At 34.3% G+C, this 18,687-nt stretch overlaps 1 protein-coding gene across 1 annotated transcript in view; it reads right to left on the reverse strand.

Annotated features, from left to right (window-relative positions):
- Positions 1 to 446: 446 nt before the first annotated feature.
- LOC145693269 (retinol-binding protein pinta-like) overlaps positions 447 to 18,687 on the reverse strand; it is a 41,115-nt gene continuing 22,874 nt past the window's right edge. The window contains exons 5-6 of the mRNA XM_081769111.1: positions 5,600 to 5,708; positions 447 to 847 (exon numbers count right to left, since the gene is read on the reverse strand). Of these exons, the coding sequence (XP_081625237.1) occupies positions 696 to 847; positions 5,600 to 5,708 (261 nt within the window). The 3' untranslated portion in view covers positions 447 to 695. The remainder of the gene's footprint in view (positions 848 to 5,599; positions 5,709 to 18,687) is intronic.

Consider the following 18,687-nt stretch of genomic DNA (forward strand, 5'->3'; position numbering starts at 1 on the left):
ATCAGTTTGTTACGAATTTCGAATTCAACAATTTGAGAAGCATTAATGTGTACATTGAACGGTGTGAGAATTGTAAATAAGAGAAGAGAGCTTCTGTTTCTTGGGGTCCTTTATTCATTTACTTTTATAACAAACTGTACATTTTCAGTACATTTTCTACGAAATGTATCTTAAATAATGAACACTTAGATATATCAAATATGTATTCAATAAATTAGATCTTTGGTATGATATCTGTGAGTTACTATATTTGATTTAACATCACAAAGTCATTTGGTTGTGTTTATCTTCAGAATAGTTCTAATTTAGATAACTATTATATAGAAGTTTCTGGTACGTACAATTTAATACCAAATTATTCAACTGTTCTATAAATTGGTGTAACTCGGAAGATAAAGGCAGTCAGCTAAAAACGTTAGTCCTAATAAAATAAAACAGGAACGAAATATCTAGAACTTATTTATTAAATTAGAAACTGATCCAAGAATATGATATCGAATATATAAAATACATATTATTACACTAGTATTTATACTCAATATCACTTCGTTTAGAATAACGAATATTCAATAAGTGTTCTAAGTTAAAAGTTGCTAAACCTGTTTTTGGTTTATACTTAAGTCATAGGCGTATCAAACTGTTAAACAGTACAAATCTGAAGTTCAAAATCATGCTTTTCTATTAATCATAGCCACCTAATCTACACATAACTTTCTGAAACTTCCTTCCATTCCAAATATATCTGAATGCGTTTTAGGTTTTCCAGGACGTTTGGTTTCTTCTGATTTCCACTCTCTAGTAGCCAATAACCAATGTCTTTGTCTTACTACCTCTTCATTCCATCGATCTGCAAAGTATAATTATATAAAATATAAAAGAAATATGATTTCAGGATCAAGTATTTTTATGAAATATCTGTAAATCCAGAGTTGTTGCTATTTCCTTACGTATCATAGACGAGCTAATTGCAATTACAATAGTTATTTGTGTGCAACTCTAATAGTTAATATAAGTGAACAATAACATAATTATACTGCTAAGATTATTTGATAACATCTTAAGTTTGCTTGTTTGCTAAGTTCGTTTGTTTGTTCGGGAGCTCCTTGTATATAAAAATGGATGTAAATGTGTGTGTGTCTGTATATATGCATGTAATATATATATATATATATATATAGATAGATAGATAGATATAGATTTATAGATATATAGATATATATGATTCACCATTACTCAGGAACGTCTAGAGTAATTTAAACGACACTTGTTACACTTGATACGTGAAAAGAAACATAGAAAGAGATATCCAAGGACTACTAGCAAGGGGTGACACAAAATGATAGAAAACGATCACTATTATGGCCGACTGCATAGTTTGTAGGGGTCGTTGAGATTAATAGTGACGTTCTCGATGTCCTTTAAGTCCAGGTTGAGCCGCAATGGGCATAGGATTGAAATAAAAGTTTCTAGCGTCGCAAGAAGCTGTTGAATCAATATTTTCTTGAGCCACTAGGCTGTTTGGTGACAGAGCCAATAACATTTAAGCCCAAGTTTAGTAGAATAAAATGATAAGGGTAAAGGTGTTCTGGAAGTTTCGAAATTTCCGCTTTTAAGAGAGTAAGAAGAGGTAAATTTCTGAAAAATAAAATATATATATAGGCGCAAATCCCGGGGGAAGAGGAGACATATCCTGGGGGACAGTCCCTCCCAATAATCCAATTTGAAATGTGTTTTTCGGGGAGAAATGTCATGATTTGTGTCCGATTGCCACAAAGGAAAGTGAGATGAAATTGATGTACACCGGAATAAACATCAAATGAAGAGTCCAGGGGAAAAGGAGGAGTGTCCACTTTTGAGAAAAATGTAGATTTTCATACCATCTTGTAAAGCACGCTGAGTAGTTTCATTCAATATATCAAAAGGGGAGAAAATTTACGGTTATCCTGCTATAGTCTTTTGAGAGACTCTTTGTAAAATGGAAAAGGGGGTATTGTCATCACTTAGAGTATAAATATAGGGTGTCCACTTTTGGACAAAATTTTGATTTTCATGTCATCTTGTTCTGTCATGGACATGCGTGCAACACAGGCATAGCCTATTCAATGAATTATTATATACTAAATAAGTTAAAAATATATCACTTTTGTCCCAGAATCTGAGTTTTATCATTCTATGTCGTCAAATCTTGCTTAGGCAACTGTATCTTTCCGTAAGCAATGTCAGATACCGGTAGTCGTTTATACGACGTTGACTATCAGGTCAACAAGGTCAATGAACCTTTGTACCCCACTCGTTCTCCTTACCCCATTCTCTCATACTTGATATTGATTCAATGATTAAAAGTACATTTCCAAAATTTTCGTTGTGTAATAAAATACTAGGTTTAATCGATTGACAACAATATGAATAGGATGCTACGATCAACACGATAATTATTGGTGTGATTTACAAGATACTTTCCTTTTTTTTTAAAGGAAAGTTGCCTATCTCGGAAGAAAAATGGCAGGATCTGGAATCCTTGAAGGTCTTATGAAGCCCAGAAGCTTTGAAGGTATTATGGAACTACCAAAAAAATAATTAGCGGAATAAAGAAGAAAAACATGACAAAGGAAAAAAGCAATCTCTTTTTAATAATATTGTTTATTATTTAGAAAAAAAACAATCACCTCTTTTTCCCATTATTTTGTCTTTTCCCCAGTACAAACCAACCTCATGTCGTTTTTTGGTATTCTTTTACTTATAATAATATACGTTAAGCATAAGATTTTGTAAGCTAGTTCCCAACATAATAACAAACTTGTAAACCAAATTTAGCACGATTAGTTTTGGAAATAAAACGTTTTGAACTTTAAAAAATCGCTTCCTGAAAAATTAGTAAAAATGGAGATCCCTTTTCCCCCTGGATTCTTCAAATCTGTTCGCCTCCCAATGCTGAAGACAACTCTCCCCTGATCCTTTATAGCATTGTTTTTCAACTTCATAAATATTTTGAACATCGCTTAAAAAAAGATTATGGGAACGGTCTTGCTCGTTCCCCTCAATGTTAAAGACAGATTTGTGCCGCTATATATATATATATATATATATATATATATATATATATATATATATATATATATATATATATATATATATATATATATATATATATATATATATATATATGGGCTTTTAGCATTATCATTGTTTTAAAACGCGTATCCAAAGGGGGGAAGAGGGTTCAAATATTTTCCATAACCTATTTTGTCTGTGCGAGGAACGATAATTTTAGCCAGTGTAATATACATATAAAATAAAAGCTGATTTAGTGAATGATTGAAAAAATCGGAATAATTAGATATGAGTTTTGGAAAATAGTTATCAACTACCTCAATCTGCTTTCTTATTACATCAATTTGATTACAGTATGCATCTTAAGGAGGAAACATGAAGTATAATTTATCTGAAAAATTAAGTAACTCACGAGATTGTCATGTTAGGAAGTTGAAATTCGGTACATAAACTCATCATTACAAATAAATGAATACGCATCCCAGTGTATTTTAAAATCAAGAGTAAACGATCATATTTTATATTTTCCCTTCACACTGAAAAATATATTGTTTGATGTTAGAGATTGTATCGAACTAGAACTACTGAACAGTTCGAAATAAATTTTCTAATACAATACCAACCTCAAGCTAATCTTTAACCATACACTTCGACAAGACTACGTGTCCTAATAAGGATACGACAGGCTTAATGTTTATTGGGAAAGTAGAGTATATTACAAGCTCTTAAAGCTAGGTGTATGCAGTTCGGTATGTTATCTCCTCATTTAAAATGAGTGAACAAATGCTAAATCGCTTTGAAATTTCTCTTTTTCAAGTGATGAATGGGGATATTTTCTATATATTCTTTCCAGGTTGAAATCAAAATTATTTGTTGCATGTAATCGAATCATAGGATAAAGGGTAACAAATTTGGAACAAGTTTTGGAACATTGTGCCTACTTGAAGCTGAATATTTATCATTTCACTTTGATTATAAACATGCATGAAAAAACATACTTCCTTGCTGGATTTCATCATTATACGTTCATTGAAATGGGTATCTTGAAAGAGTAGTGAGTAAATACTTTCAATAGACCTATTATCCCCATGCAAAGAACTAACATTTCGGCTAGTAATATATTTTTAAAATACTATATTACAAAGATTTAATATATGCAATTATATTCTGACTGCATTATTTCACATTTCAACTGTTTATAATACAAATAATCTTTGTTACCGATTTCAGTCACTATGTTAAAAAGAAGTGACAGCTTCGGGCACTTTGGGTTGTGCAAATCTCAAAGTAAGATTCCGATGTTTGTGACACTATAGGTTCATTAGTTTCTTACATTGATATTAAGAGTGGTATATTATGTTTTCGTTTACACATGTAGATTTGAAGTATGTAATAACCTGATGTAGCCCATGTTCGAAAATATAGATTTATGTTTTGTTATCAATACTGCTAATATGGTGTTATTGCATAGTACACCAAACAATTCACTGAACGAAATTTTAGAGTGTTTCTATACTTAAGTTATTAGTTAAGTGTCTGTTTGTATCCTGCCTCAATTACCTTCTTTTTATAATTAAAAGGAAATAGTCCTTAGTTGCATGATATTGAACCGTTCATAAATTAGATCATCACGTATAGCTTGTCCGGAAGACATTTGGAACAATTCTTCAGAATTCCAATGATAGTGGGATATTCAAGTACTATAATCGAACTCAAAATACGCACATTTGCAATCTCTCTTTATTCATTGTGTACTTTGCATTACGGAGACGATAATTAAATCTGTTGTAAAACCTCCGAAACTTTACTTTCGCAATTTTGAATTTATTAAATGCAAACATAGATCTGAACTTTCAAGGATTTACTAGTTACAGATTACAATATGCATTGACAAACGTACACTAATACTTTTGATTTCTACACAGTAGCTTTCTATTACATTATCATAACAGTACTCTGCTGCACTCACAAAATACATCGAAACGCTTACCAGAGGCCAGATTGTCAGAATGGGTAACTAAAACTTGGATTCCTAATATATATTGACTAAGTTCGATTAGTTACAGAATATTAGGTTAATACACGATAGGTATTTCGTGAATGTTGTTGTTATCGACTCTAGACACTGCTAAGTATAATAAAATGTAATTATTTAGGACTGAAACTAATTATCTGGAAAATAAACTGCTTGCATCTAATGTAGGCCTTCCTTCCACCCTGTAAACGACAGATGCACTATCTCAAAGCTATAAATAACTTTGTTAAAACAGAACGTTAACGTTAACATAACTTTGTTAACGTTGAAACAGAAAAATAAGATTGAGAATCCTTTAACATCTCATATCAATAAGAGGTTTTTAAAACATCATTATGAACATCTGTCTGACAGTCATTTAGTCACTGATATATGTATAATTTTGTAAATTTATGACTAAAACCATTTACTTCAAATAAAAAGGGTTACATTATAAAGTAGGAAAAGATGTTCTATTTTTGTTAAAATAGGAGAGTAATAACACATTCTACAAAAAGGAACAATCAAATTTACCATTCATATTTCCCTGTGGCCCTGCAGTTCCTCCAAATTCATTAGGTAAAACATCGGGAGGGACTAGCTTGTGAAGCTCTTCCTGGTAGTTACTTCCTAGTAATACAACCTGAAATCATTTATTAAGGTATGAGATCTGTCTTCTACTACTTAACATCTATTATATTTTAGGGTATAGCGGGGTAATTTGAATAGTTTCAGACATTTTCTCATATATCTCGGAAACTGTAATTGGTATTCAAATATAAAATTGTGAACAAAAACTTTGAACCTTACTATTACTTAACAATTTTTCTTAAGATAGTATCTGAGATACATCATTGTGAAATTTGGATATTCAATTTCCCCGCCGAAATTTTGAAAAACGTAAATGTGAGGGGCAATTTGAATAACGAGTGGGGTAATATGAATAACAAACAAAATAAACAAGTCTTATAGAAATAATGTATAAACTATTTAATAGTTAGATTGCAATTTCTACGGTAGTTGAAATATGCTAGTTTCGAATGCAAAGAAGTAGGCCTACATAAATTGTAAATATGCGTCGCCTATAGCTATCTTTTTGAATGTAGGCCTACACTAAAAAAAATTGTTCAGAACACTGTCTAAGGCAAAGAACCGTAATTGGTTAATTCATCTTCCATCCTTCGTATTTATCGATAACGACAGCAGATAAACTGTTTTCGACCTTCTGCACCGACACAGACTTCGTAGAACCACATTATGTCTTACAACGCTGGCAACGAATCCAGTCTCCCTTTCTAGCAGAACGTTCTGGATAGTAATTAAGAAGGCAAAAACACCAATTTCTTGTTTAACTTTCATTGCCTGCAGCCATCTTTAGACTTAGGCCTACATTTTCGTCACTGGAAGGGGTAGAGGATATCAGTTTCTTTCGAGCATTCATTTGTTTTTTTTTTCTTGGCAGGTTCTGTATTAGCACTCTTCTTTCTTCTAGTGTCTTTGGATTTTGTTGCACCCGATGCTTGCGTCTTTCCTCGGAGGTGTTTTATTCTCATTGCCCGAATATTTTCAGAAGTTGAGTGGCATGATTTTCCTGCGACACGACGTCTCTTCTTCACACAAACTTTTTCTGGGCTGAGAAGTACTTGTTGTATGGGTTCATCTATAGGATTCTTTGGGACAAAGTTTTGAGAGCCATAACCGGAAGAAGAAGGCGCGTTAAGATCTTCTTCCCGAGAAGACTGCTCCTCAAAATGTATAATAAGGCCATACGTTTCCGAAGGGGCGAATCGAAATTCTTCAACAGCTTGTAGACTAAACGGGTAGATACCAGTACATGAAAACCCATTAACTGCCAATCCAACAGAAGCTGTCCACTTCTAGGCTTCAGTGAACAAAATGCAGAACTGACATTTACTAATCACTGACCTCGGGTTTTAGTGAATCCAGATAGTTGCCTCTTGGTGGTAATTGGCTTTAAGGGCCTTAAAAACAGAGGGATAGAGTGGTTATAACACGGGTGTTGTGTGTGGAGGTAGGTAAAGCATTTCGATGTCATGACTGGTAAAACTCTAAGGACAAAAGTTGTGAGTGAGATTTTGGGTTTTAAAGTCTGGATTTAGGTATAGAGACCTTCTGGCATTGCAGCATGCTATCACCGTTACATTTTCCCCTCGCTCAACAGATGTTAAACTTAACACCTCTTTTCTACCCTTTTCTGCAAAAATTTTAGGGATCTGTTATTTAGAGGAAGATTACTTTTGTCCATATTATAAATACGGTTACGATGGTTTATGGAGATCATACTCATTCATTAATTTTCCCAGTAAGTCAAGATAAGAATTCGCAGTTTCCTTGTTAACACTAGAAGTTTCGCTTTTGACAAATAAATATAAAATAGTAGGCCTATAGTTCTAATTTCACTGCTATTCAAATTGCCCCGTTTTGAATTATAAAAATTGCCCCGCAGTCGACGAATATTCCATTCAGAACGTGGTATGAAAACAGCTGATTAGTTGACGCCAGCGTACAGTATATCAATGCTCCACATGCTACTGATGCGATTATAATTCAGCGGTTTTATCCAGTTAATAATAAGGAAAGCTTAAGGAAACAACGTTGAAAATTATAACGACCTAAAAATACACACATTCGTACTTACCTTGCAGCAAACAAAAAATCGTATAAGCCTTCAGAACCGAAGGAATAATTTGTATTTCTGAAAGCGACTTCTGCAAATCATCACCTACAAATCCACCACAGGTTCACTAACATGGCGAGCCGTGTTTCCACTCCAGCTGGTAAAATGCTTAACATTATTCAAATTCCCCGCCTATTCGAATTACCCCGCTGTACCCTACCATTTGAATCTTTCGTGAAAATGGATCTGTGTACACGAGCACTTGTATTAATGAATACAATGTCAAATAAACAACTTTTAATAAATGTGCTGCACTAAAGTTATAACTATAAAGTAATTTAGTATTATACTTAAAGTCATAACTTTTCCATACCGTCAGCTGTGGAAAAGGTAACTGATACACCTAAAAACTATTCGAAAATCAATAAGAAACAGTAATAAAAGCTCAGAAAGCTGGGCACGAATTTCGCCTCTTTTAACAAGTAGGATGCGACCAATTTCTACTGAAAAGAATAAAAAGGCAAATAATATGAATGTACATTATATTTCTTCACATTATATTTCTTCAGTTAGTTACATTTTAAAATATCAAATCTATTATTTAAAATGTTCATATTCATTACTGTTGGAAAAGGAACTCATTATAAATTTACTACTCAATCTTATTCTTAGATATACTTGCGTACGATTTAAATGTAAAACTTTCCCTTATGGAGAGGATATTTCTTGCACACCATTATCCATAACTGCTCTGATATTATTCTATAAGTTCATTATCTGGAATGGATTGATATTGAATGTAGCGTTCCTGAAAGCAACAAGGCTTCTTGAGACGTGGATCAGTAGCTTAACGTGGGATCTAAGCCACATGCTTCCACCTGAAGTCCAACCTGGGTTTCCCACGCCGAAGACGTATACGCTAACCATATACCCACTAGGGAGCACAAATTTCGTTATTTATAAAGAAGTTACATTCTTTTTTTCTCTTTCTATTACGTCTTGCGTCAAGGTAAAGCAAAATGAGTGCTGCGATACATGATTTTGCTGCGTATTATATAGATCATAACGTAACGCCAGTAACATGTATACGGAAACAAATGAACAGAAACCGTACAGACGATGGCCAGTGGACCGTAGTATGAATCCACCAAAAAATAACAAACTTGTTATTTGTATAGCTGTGATGGATCGTACTGAGTTATCCCCTGCGTTACGTCAAAGCTTTAGGCCCACCACTAGTGACAGTAGTGTGGAGTAAGCCAACCTGAGGCAGACGAAATACAGTGAAAGAGACTTATTTCATTATCACCGCATTGAAAGAAGTTAGTATACAACTAAGAAAGAGGATTTGTATCTCGTTTCTAAACTCACACGATGAACGAAACCACGGAAAGAACAATAATTTGATGCTTAGAAAAGATATTCTCAGGGAATTTGTACAATGATCATGTGTTGACATTCCGCTTTACAAGTACTTTATAATCAATATCAAATAAACTATTTAGTCGGAACACAAAGTGCGTTTTATTAAAAATAAAAATGTAGACTTAGAAAACCCAGTGGGTGGCGTACTGCAAAGAAAAGCATTGTATTTATATTATTGATACAGTGATACATACATTTAGTTTCTACATAGTTGTTTATACAGTTAACACTGACATTTTGAATAAAGTATTTAGTCAACCATACACTATAATTGCTTATTTTAGCGGTAGCAGTGACATAAGACTGGCCGAAATATTCATCATAGTATAAATATTTTGGAAGACAGGTGATTTTTTTTCTTCTGAACACTAGTACAAAGTTCTTAAATGAATGTAGTAGACCTACTTATGTAACTTGATACCAGTGCTTTCTGATGCGGAAGTATGATTGTAATACTTGACTTTAGCGCGTTTATTAAATTAACTCAATTATTGTTCCACATGAGATTGGGTTCTATTTAAACAATAGAGATAGAGGAAACCAGACTTTGTGAGCTGGATTCATCCCATGAATATAAATTAATAATGGCATCTTCCGCTTCTTCTTAATTCTATATGTAACAGGGACTGTGAATACCTGAATATACCTAAATAATTATCAAATATTTGAATCAAGGCTTGATATTTAAGTGTGAAAATATTTTTGTAACACATTCATTACCAAGACCGTTCGGCAAAGGAACACCCTTGCGGCTACATGTACAGGTACACACGTTTGGCTCGTAAGACCAGGTTTCGTTCCCCAGTGGGAGTTCATGTGGTTTGCATTTCACGTCTCATATAGCTTCACCAACGAAAGATACGCTAAACTCAAATCTAAATCTCATCCTACAAGGTAACGTCATTGGCTAGAAAAATTAAAATTTTACATAGTTACTTTCAAATATTCCTGCCTTAGAATCTAAACTATTGAACTAACCGTACTTAAACACATTCAAGCAAGAAATGTATACCTAGAGCAATGGTTCTCAACTTAATTCCTGTCACTAGTCTCATTTTATAATATCTTGCCAGCGATCCTCTTATAATTTCTGGTTTGTAATAAGTTTGTGTGGGATTTTTAATATAACTATTGCGGAGATCTCACAATATACACCTCTTTGTATAATAGTAGAATCCATTTCTTGTATATAGTGGATGCAGTAGCTTCCCTAAAAGTGAATGGATTGAAACAAAATTTGGTCGGCTTATTCATATTACAAATATCGAATCCGATACGTCACACTGTTTCAAAACGGAGTCCGTTTGAAAATTTTAGAACTTCATAACTCCCTTAAGTTTGAGTCATATGACAAAAATATAAAATAATTTCTAATTTTGGTTAAGAAAAGACTTGGACAGTTGTTAAAAAAGTTATTCAGTATTTTAAATAACTTGATAATGTGCGTCACGAAGATTGAACCGGATATTGCCGCACTAATGAAATTACAGCATGCTCAGGTATTTCATGGCAGCTTTTGTCACATTTGTATTTTTCTGATATTTCAATATGCAGTTCTCATTAGATTCATTTCATACCTTTCTCATTTAAATTATTTTTAAACAAGTCTGTTAAAAATATTTAGTAGATCTAGTTTTTGTTGTTCTGAACAGTATGTATAAAAATAAAAGTATACTTATCAGAATAAAATTCAAAATAATATTTTCCGGTATTAGATTGTAATTATATTTATCTCTTCCTCTTATCATCACGACCCCATGAAACCGTCTCGCGACACCCCTAGAGGTTGGGACCCACAGGTTAAGAAACCCTACCGTAGAGCAAGTTAGTCAAAGGTCAAAGAGTGTAGCAAGGTGAGTTCACCCCAATGTGACCACATACAACCCTCACGATGCTTTCAGATTATCCAACTATCAACTGTTTTATTTCAAACAACAGGTTGCATTTTGTAGCTTCAACAAACAGGTCATCTACTGTTTTAACACGCGCTCCTCCCTAGTCTTCTCGGGCAGAGACACACAAAAGCACAATACTCCGTGCGAAATACATTCTCTACGCTATTCTGTTCTCGCTTACATATGAGGTATGAAGTTTGACTTCATTGTTTATAGTTTACTTCGTGTAGTGCTCTACTGCTTAGACAAGATTCACTGCTTACAATCAGCGACTGACCTTAGTTTACTAAGCTTCCTAAACTTGCCTGCGTCGACGATGTCTGTTGAACTTTTAGCTATATCATGCTTTGTATAACTTTTATTGAACAACGACAACAAATGTCTCAAGATACAATGAGTGAATGAATAACTTCGCTTACATGTCGAATAACATAATGTTATATTTTCGGATTAGCTATGCTTCAATCTGTCCTAGAGTGATGTTCGTGTGAAATTTAGATACTTCCATGATTACTGCTAGCTCCCAGTTGTATTGTCGAATCTTATAAAGGTTCACATATGTAAAAATGTGTAAGACCATTTGCAGTTATATGTGCTCTCATAGTCTACACATTGAGGGTAACCTAAGTTCACAGGTGATCGAACAGCAAGAAGTATTAGAGATCAGGATCACATCTATATCATATAATCTTGACACCATATCCGTCCCGTGACGTGCAAACATGACTCGAATGGTGACGAGTGCTCTTGATTCCTTGTCCTGTATAGTCACTTCACATATGCAGCAAATCTGTGGTATAAGTTGTATTATAATTACGAGAAACTTGTTTGATGTTGCAAGTTTCACAGAAATCACTGTACGTATTTTTCATTACCAATCTAATATTTAGGCATGAGAAATTTAACTAAAGCTTATTATGCATTTTAGAAAGGATAGATGACTACCATATCGCACAGCAGCACCATTAAATTTCCTTGCAGTATGTCAAGAACTCCCTTACAAGTAAAGGTCACGTTTGGGTGAATCGAGTTGCTGCCCGAGACATATGTGATAGAGTAGTGCTAAGTGTGCTCAATATGTCAGGAAGTTTTAGGTGCAAAGCTCAAAGGGTTTAGGAGATACAGCCACTAGAACGTTACATGGAAATACATGTTGTAGTATATTTCTGAATGTGATCTTATGATCACTGATGATATTCCAGCTGCCAATGTCTTCAATGGGGATCAAAGTCGCTTCGAGAAGGAATTGTATTTGTACCGGATGTTCAGGGGAAAAAAGATTAGTGAAGATCAGAACAACAGTGGAATATGTGAGTGCCACATCTCATTCCTATATGAGAAACCCTACTGTGTTCATGGACGGATAAATTTTGCATCCCATATATGTTCTGGTGGTTGAACCAAACGGTAGTCTCTCTGCAGTAAAACCAGCCGATCCGGCTAATATAAGCTTAAATCTCATTTACTGGTAAAACAGCGAACATGAACAATCAGGATCTTAAGACTTTCTATTCGGACGTCATGTTGAAAAGCATTCCAGGTAATAGGAAGAAAGTTCTTCTGTTTCTTAATTCATAGTTTGCAAACAAAGACGACTGTCTTTCGTCATAGTGTGTGATAGGAGGTTTTGCATTGATTTAACCGCTGATACCTGATGGATGTAATGGCATGATTCTTCCTCTGGATGTTCACTTCTTCCGTCAATACAAAGCCTTTGTTCGTTTCATCACTGATACAGCAATAACAGTAAGTGACGTGAATATTTAGCATCGAGACAGATTCATACTTCAGTCGTTCACAGCTTACCAGTTCAGTGCTCCTCGTTTTCGCAACATAGTTCGATACTTGAATGAGGAGCCTGAAAGTTGAATCATTCCTTACGATTACAGCTTTGACGGAACTGTGAATGACAAATGTTTCAAGTGAAAATTGATTGGGTTTGTCTGGTGTGCTCAATGTGAGATGAGTATTTGTGTGAGGTATGCATTCTTTTCTGAACTGCATATCAATTGTAATAATTGGTGACTTTTCTATGCAATAACTAAACTTCTTACGATTTACTAAACAAACAACTTTCTCTTGTGTTTCATCACTTAAATATGCTGAAACACGAACATAAACTAGTTTAGAGGAAACAATAGGTATTAGATTTCTCTCTTATGCTTTGGGCTAGTATTACGACAATAACATGTACCTACATGTAATGTTCTAGTGGCTGTATCTCGTAAACCCTTTGAGCTTTTCACCTAAAACTTTGCACACTTAGTACCACTCTATCGTATATGTCTCGGGCAGCAACTCTATTCACTCAAACGTGACCTTTACTTGATAAGTGTTGCAGTATTTTCATACATACTTTTTAACTGACTTAAAAAAGTTAAGTTGACGAGTATATTGTAATATTATGGGAAATGGGTAATATGCATATATGTCAGTGTATGTGGGCATCTAAAGAAATGCACCAAATTTCGTGAATGTATGTGTGTATATATGTATTTATGTATGTGTGTATACATTTTTGCCCACTCTCAGAAACTACAATCCGGATGTGATACTTCTTTCTGTAGTGGTTTTTGTATCTTTCAACTTGGAAATAGTACAAGTTTAATTAAATTTAGTTCAATGGTTTAATATATGTTAAGCATTTACTGTTAAAAGTAAGGTAATTTTTCTATGCCCTTAGCGAACAGAAGGTAGGTACTTACAAGGGAAGTAGGTGAAATGGTAAGCGGGGATCTACATGCGTTATATATCATTGGAAAGGTCACTTCGAGTACAAGTAACATGCGAAATATCCCGCTTGAATGGAGCCTGCAGGGGGCGTGCTGACCATTTGAACATATGAATAGGGCACGCTCCGAAACAACAGAAAATGTTTACGTAATAGAAAGCTATGATGTAATTGTTTTGAGACGTAATATATGTAGGTTTGAAAGGTAGCTGAATATGAATCTGATATCGAATGTTTACAAATCAAGATGGCGGATCTAATATGGCGGACACAAATTACAAAAATCAAGCTATGGATCTGAAACTGGGTACATGAATATATTCGAGTCACTATGTACGAATCGGATAAAGAAAGTGTAAAATTCAAAAAAGCGGGATCCAAAATTTCGGACAAAATGTAAAAGGCGGCTGTGGAACTGAAAGCTGGTAGGTAGAGGTTTTTTGGTGGTTGCGGAGTACAAATCCAATATTAAAAGTGAAAAATGCAATATGACGGATACCATATGGCGAACAAAAATGCAAAAATTTGTACAGAATGAACATATGTGATTATTACACATGTAGTAGAAAATGCATATAGTACATAACGGGGCAAGTAGGGACAGGTAATGTTTTACAATAAACAGAGAGCGTGTTTTGCTATACAATCACGCCAAAATTGAAACAAGAATTGCAGGGAAGTTCTTGTAGCGCACACGAAAGTTGTGTGATACTAAGAGTTTGCAATAATTATTTTAATACCAACCTCCTCCCCCGTCCCCGAAGAGAGACGCGGGGATCGGCATGTGTTATATTGTAGCCTCATTTTGAACCAATTTTGGTCAACACTGTATCGACAACTCTTTAGATAAGCCTGGTACAAAGCGGGTTTTGACGTACCATATGTTCCATTTCAAGGCAAGGGTATAATTTTTCTTTCAACGAGTCCATAGAATCAGCATTGCATGTGCCTATGTATTTTGTCATAAAAACCTGTGTTACACCCGTTTCGTTTATCTCTACTATTATCATTAGTCATTCTACACTCTTTCCCTCATCCCCTTACACGCATGTTATGTACAGCAGTGCATACTTAGGGAATATAAATATAAACGGCATAATGTGATACCAGATAGACAAGTGTCGAAGCATAATGCATATTTTCACTACAAAATGTGCATTCTTCCCTGCCATGGAAATTTTTCAGTTAAATAGCAGTGTTTTGCATTTTGTGCAACATCTTGGATCAGCCATTTTGAATTTTACACTTTTGGTATCCGATTTATACATAGTGACATCGAATAACTCTATATGCAAAATTTCAGATCCGTAGGTTGTTTTTGTAATTTGTGTCCGTCATGTTGGATCCGCTATTTTGATTAATAAACATTTGATTTCAGATTCCTATTCAGCTACTTTTAAACCTATATATACACCACGTATCAAAACAATTACATCATAGCTTCCTATTTCGTCCACGTATTCTGGTGTTTCGGAGCGTGGCCTATTCGGATTTTCAAATGGTAACCACGGAACCTACAGGCCCCATTCAAGCGAGATATTTCAAATGTGAGGTGCAATTGGCCTGACGTTTCCAACGATATATAACCAGGAGCGTCATTTGAGACTTTGCTTGAAGGGGCAAGAGCACCACCGACATAAGTCTTTCACGTTTTGTACAAGTATATTAATAGACAATGGATTAAAGTATATGTATTCCTCAAACTCTTGGGGGAGGGGCAATTAAATGCCTGCCCCCTTAAATGACGCCTCTCTATATAACACATACAGATGCCCTCATACCAATTCACATACATCCCTTGTTAGTGGTTTGATAAGTAATGGATGGATAATAAGACTTATACTTTTTTATACTATAATTGCGTACCATGACATAACATCACATTTGTATTCCATGAAAGGTTAGACAAGGGTATATCTTTGTAGAAACAAAATTCGTCAGTTGTGTTACGTTATATTTTTGGTCTCACGTAATAGTGATCAAGGTTGTTACCATTCATAGGGCACAAATCCAAATTCCAAGCTGATACTGAAAATTTCCTTACGTAGAACTCAATAACACTTTGTCTGACTTTGGACTCGAACATAGAAACTCATGTTTGGCAGCCCCACTTGCAACCACTAGACTTATAAGGTAGTTAATAATTAATTAGCTATCTAGGTAAGTAAGTTATTAATTAGTTTGTGTTTGTGCTCTTACGGAATGTATGTACTTAATAATTATTATTTGGTTAAATAATAATAAATGATAGATAATATTGTTAGAAATATTCACGATAACAATTCAGTATAACTATAAATAGCGTTAGGTCTACTATATGCTCAGCTTCTATGAATATCACTAAACTTTAAACTATGAAACTTAACTCCCAGTGATTAGAAAATGTTACACTGATTGAAAAAAAATATGTGGAGTACGTAAAATCGTATGTTACATTTGTAAATCCTATAGTTTTTGGAAAATGTATAACTGGTAAAGTATGTTTTATAATACTTTCTTTATAAGTGTTCCATCTGTACGTACTTTTCGTATGAAACAATATAGGTGGCCAGGATTTCACATACAAGTGGACTTATATAACATATAGCTGACGAAGGTAACATTAATATAAGAAAGACTTTGAAGACTTTTAGATATCAAGACATCCTGCAACGGCATGATGTAACATCTAAGGGCAATGCCTATGAAGCATACGGTTAAGGTATACTCATTACTGATTTCATATTTGTACAATATACTGCTGTACGGAGAACGGATTTTTCTGTGTAAGAAGAATATATTATATATCTATGAGCTTTAGTAATATTTTCTTGGTGTCACTTATCTAAAAAGCATGGCAAAAATATAAATGTATTTTTAGTCGATTAATGGTAGTTACTAAATTACTATGTAAATATAACATTTCCTGATGAGCTGGAGAATCGTGTGACTGTTCTAAAAGTTTAGTGAACTTTAACTCATCGACGATGAGAAATCAAGACTCTTCACTCTTCTGAGAGGAATAAAAGCATGACGCTTTGCGAAACCGCTTTGCCTAAATTTACTACAGCATTTTCCATAGTTTTGCCGTGCAATATAATGTAACTATGATTGGCTTGAAATATTACTGTAATTGGAGATATTGCTACATAACCATTTTTATCCTTCGATTTGAAACCGATTTAAGGACCATCAAATTGAGTTAACATTGAATCAGACCTCTCATTCACCTTTACTTGATTACGTCTGAATGCAGTCCATACAAAGCCCCTTACAATATCCATGTTGTCTTCAGATACTAAATATTCCCTTCTAAGCATGACCCGTGATCCAACTGACAGTTGTAGTTCAGTTAAACGTCCCCCACATTTATAGGGATCAGTTGAGATGAAATTTGCTGGTATCATTTTAAAATAAGTACCAGCTTCCCTTGATGCGTCAATAACGATGAATGTGTAAATACGATTTGTATATTGTAAAAGCAACTTGAAATTATACTCATGTTCCTGTCTCACATTGGTAAATATTCTGACAGCAGCATAATCTCTGGAAACGCCTGTCAGAAGAACACAACTTCATTCATATAAATTTTATCCGAGCTGTAGTATTGTCTTTCAATTGCACGTTGTTTATCAAATCTATGAATTCCATGTCATTTCGTTGTCACATGATTTCAGTTAATTTATAAATTGAAAATTCGTGCTAGAGGTATAATTCTTCCTCACATCATGGACTTAGGAAAGGTATCGAGACGAGACGAGACGAGAATTTGTACAGTATCGGTCTCGTCTCGGTTGAAAAATAGCTGTCTCGGTCTCGTCTCGAGTCAAAAATCGCCGTCTCGGTCTCGTCTCGGTCAACAAATGTTTGTCTCGATCTCGGTCTCGGTCTCCAGGGCCAAATCTCGGTCTCGTCTCGAAAGTCTCGAAATAAATAGTGTGAAATTAAAATAATGAAAGTATTATTATCGTACAGTCTGTCGTTTCCGCTTCTTATTTTTGGCTTTCATTCTTGACTTAGAATTATAGTATGGTGTACTTCTTAAGAGCTAATTTGCTAGCGCTAATGCTTTCCATGTGTGTGTTCCAGGTTCAATCATCAGAGAGTATATCATGCCTGGAATAAACCCCTAATAGTAACTCATATTTCACTTTCAGCAAAAGACTTTCTCATACAATCAAACGCTATTAAATTAACTTCAGTACTATATAGTAGTTTATTTCCTTCCTTTGAATCAGAATTGTTCAATACCTCCTAACGGATAACGCAACACATAGCAGCAAAAATGTATTTAATCTTACCGAAATCGAAATTTTACAGTTTCTCATTTATTATCCAACACATTCTGCTTTGACTGTCATTTTAAAATCAGAATATAACGTTCATTATCTTAACAAATAGGACAAATTATTACTACAACATATTTTGTTTAAAATTGATCAAATGCTTTATTACCGTTTCACATCTACGTGTTTAATTGCCACCTTGTAACACGAACTTCCTGAACTTTGTGGTGGGAGCTACGGCACTCATCTTTGCTATGTGTGGTCTCGAGTTGGATCACGAAACAAATTAGATTCAAAGTCAGATGTTTCGCATAGTTTGTGTCTAAATTAAAGTACATTCTGTTTCTTATACAAGTTTCTAAAGTTGTAATATATTACATAAGTATATATCCACTGCCGTAACATAGATTAAGCTTATTCCTAAGCACTTAGCGGTGCGTGTGATCTTTACTCGAGAAAACCAATCGTGCGTTCATTATGTTGAAATTTTATATTGATTAAAAATTACTTGCGAAACATAAACATTCATTTTATATAAGTAATAGGTAATTCGAGTTATCTATGTCTATTTTCTCTCTCCCGCCAAAACAAGTGATTCTTAACTTTCTAGTTTTTCTTTGTATTAATTTTCGTAGTTTTGCAACAACATGAAGTATTAACTAGTGAAA

Source organism: Thermobia domestica, chromosome 8, assembly GCF_964235325.1.
Source record: "Thermobia domestica chromosome 8, izTheDome1.hap1.1, whole genome shotgun sequence".
Classification (NCBI taxonomy): Eukaryota; Metazoa; Arthropoda; class Insecta; order Zygentoma; family Lepismatidae; genus Thermobia; species Thermobia domestica.